At 33.3% G+C, this 2,800-nt stretch overlaps 1 protein-coding gene across 1 annotated transcript; it reads right to left on the bottom strand.

Annotated features, from left to right (window-relative positions):
- Positions 1 to 1,199: 1,199 nt before the first annotated feature.
- LOC123320423 (SLIT and NTRK-like protein 1) lies at positions 1,200 to 2,461 on the bottom strand. The gene is made up of 3 exons (XM_044907746.1): positions 2,026 to 2,461; positions 1,563 to 1,931; positions 1,200 to 1,361 (listed from the first exon to the last, which is right to left on the bottom strand). Exons 1-3 carry the CDS (start codon positions 2,405 to 2,407, stop codon positions 1,264 to 1,266), a joined length of 849 nt encoding a protein of 282 aa, XP_044763681.1. The 5' UTR covers positions 2,408 to 2,461; the 3' UTR covers positions 1,200 to 1,263.
- Positions 2,462 to 2,800: the final 339 nt, after the last annotated feature.

Genomic DNA, 2,800 nt, shown 5'->3' with positions numbered 1-2,800 from the left:
GGTAACATTTCACAGAGATAAATTAGTTCATTCTATGCCAAACATTTATAGAGGAAATCAGAATCCTTCAGTGTTCTTCACTTCACCTCTCACGTCAAACACATTTATTGCATTCGCCAATTTGTTTCATCTGCCTTTGAAGTAACGATACGATACGATAATGATACACAAATTTTATTCAATTTATGGAACACCAAAAGTAGAAGAATATAATGAAGCGTTTCGTAAAAATCACCTATACAAAACTTTCAAAATGACAAAGTTGAAAAAAAATTTAAAATGATTACTAAAATAGACCGTTTGTTAGCTGAATTATCGCAAAGCAGTGGGAAAAAACTTATCTCTTGATTCGACCATATGTCTTTGTTTAGGATATTGGCTCGTTCGATATTTACGTGGTAATGAAAATGGAAACTTAGGATTGCCGAATTATTCTCATTATTTTTTAGTAACTTACACGATTTTATGAAATGGCTCATTTCGATACCAACTGACAGAAGAGACTTAGGACACAAGTGTAAAAAATAGAATAATACTTCAAAATCTCACCAATAAAATTCCTCTAAATCATTCACGAATTTTTTCACAATGGTCATCACTATCTTCTTGTTCGAACATTCCAACATTCGTCGTAAAAATTAGATGAAATTGGGAAACATCATAGCACTTTTTCAGCATAACTAACATAAGCACTTTCAAGAAACTGTCTCTATTTTCTACATTTTTTTTTTAAAAACTTGCACGATACAACAATTATGATTCTCTCAAAAGTGACCTGATGCATCTATTCCGATGAACTTGGTACTGAGACATTCATTGTCCAGCCATATGTTTATGTTTTGGTTTTGCGATGCCGGAGTCACCTTCTACAGTCCCGTACTTGAAATTCAATGAAATTTTGTCGAACTTCTAGGGGTGTTGTATCTCAGCCATCTAGGATATTTCAAATAGACAATTTTTGGTTAAATGACTTGTTTTGATGAGTTCTACATTCTGTCAAAAAAAAGCCTCAACTAGTATTGAACTAATCAATTCCGCTTCTGATCATTTTATAGAAATTAATGGAAACCTAATTTCTACTGGAAAATAGATATAATCAATACTGGACTGAACTCTTTAATATTAAATCTAATCTCGAAAAGATATAAAAAAAAACGTTATTCCGTATTCAAGTGAAAAAGTGAAAAATCCTCTTTATATATTTAATGACAATCAAAATTATTCTCACGACAAACATTTTATAACAACAATAAATACTAAGAACTAATTTTTCGATTTCAATTCTGTCTCTTCGACGCCAAGGGCAACTCTTTCTTGTCTTAACAAATGATGAACTTCTGCTTCCGTCCCCACAGACTTTTCTGTGAATAAAAGACTGATTGACTTATAGAAGAATATGTGATCTAAGAATATTTAGTTGTAAAATATATCTATTCAGGATCAACATGATGAACGACCTGAAATTATGCATCGCCTTTGTCATGTATGTGCCATGTCAGTGCTTACGCTACTTTGGTGGGAGCTCCCACTAATAAATGTTGTGTAGGCAAATATCTCCTTACCAAGTACTTTCTTTTTTCTACATCTTGACTGATACAATAACTTATTCAGCTTATTAAGATTTCCTAGGATTACACCAATCCAAACAGATCCAATTATCCACCATTTGCATTTAACGAAACCACAGCTCTCACGTATAACAGTTGTCTTGCTTTGCATTATCGTTCTTCCTTCTCTATCTTTCAATATTCCTAAGAATGAATGGCTGACAGGTGAACAGAATTTTTTCTTCAACTCTTCATTCCTTTCGAAATATTTTTTCCAAATGATAGAATTACAATTCCATGGATTATTTCCAGCGTAAAGAGAAAATGCAGGATCGTTTTGTATTTTGTACATTACTTCTTCTGGCAGACTTTGCAACTGATTACCTGAAAAACGGATTCCTTTTTCGTAATAAAAATGAATTTATTGATGAAAAAATTGATATTATACACAATAAAGATTCAAAAAGACTTGCCACACCTGAAATATCCAAGACCTTCAATTTTGGAAAGGCTTCCAAGTGCATATCACTCAAGGTTTCCAATAAATTATTTGACAGAATCATTATATTTAACGAACTCATTCTTTCGAAAGAGTGACCGTTGAATGTCGTCAGCAGGTTATCGGATAAATTCAGCTTGATGAGCTTTTGAAGATCAGCGAATGTTCCATTTTCTAAACGTTTTATTCTACAATTGGAAAGGCTCAGTTCCTCGAGGTTTCCGTATTCCCTTATTGAAGATCGAACTACCTCATTGATCATACTTCCTGACAGATCTAGCGTTTTGATGTCTGTCTTTTGAATGAACAAAGACCTCTCTTCTGAGGGATCGTAAGTGCAACTCAGTTTGTGAACGGTCATCAAACAGTGCTTTTCTGAAGAGACCCTGAAAGTATCGTATTCATTTCGAGTATTCAAGAAAGTAGAGATAATCAATACAAAAAGATACGAGGATATATTGAAAAATTCTCAACCCACTGTAGAACCAAAGAAAATTTATAAATAATTGGATATATTTATTACAGCGAACCTGCAACGTCTCTAGACCTTTCCAAAAAATTTTTTCTTCTCGCTCTGCAAACCAGGCCTCCATAGCTTTTATTACCTCCTCGTTGAAAGAAAATTTAGGTCAGTAATGACGAATAGTAATCTCCGGTTATTGTTCTACTTTTATCCAAAAAAATCAAGCATGATTACTCCATGGCAAACCCAAAAAACTGAAGCAAGAACTTTTCCAGCAGATTTTTGGACACG

This window comes from Coccinella septempunctata, chromosome 1 (genome assembly GCF_907165205.1).
Source record: "Coccinella septempunctata chromosome 1, icCocSept1.1, whole genome shotgun sequence".
NCBI lineage: Eukaryota > Metazoa > Arthropoda > Insecta > Coleoptera > Coccinellidae > Coccinella > Coccinella septempunctata.
Note: the sequence above shows the minus strand (reverse complement) of the source record. Positions and strands in the feature narration are given on the sequence as shown.

What these genes read in the sequence shown, in the direction of transcription:
- LOC123320423 (XM_044907746.1), bottom strand. Translation starts at nt 2,407, where the DNA reads ATGACCGTTCACAAACTGAGTTGCACTTACGATCCCTCAGAAGAGAGG. An exon ending in GAAGGTCTTGGATATTTCAG is followed by an intron (nt 1,932 to 2,025) that starts GTGTGGCAAGTC and finishes TCCGTTTTTCAG; the next exon opens with GTAATCAGTTGCAAAGTCTG. An exon ending in TAGAAAAAAGAAAGTACTTG is followed by an intron (nt 1,362 to 1,562) that starts GTAAGGAGATAT and finishes TTTTATTCACAG; the next exon opens with AAAAGTCTGTGGGGACGGAA.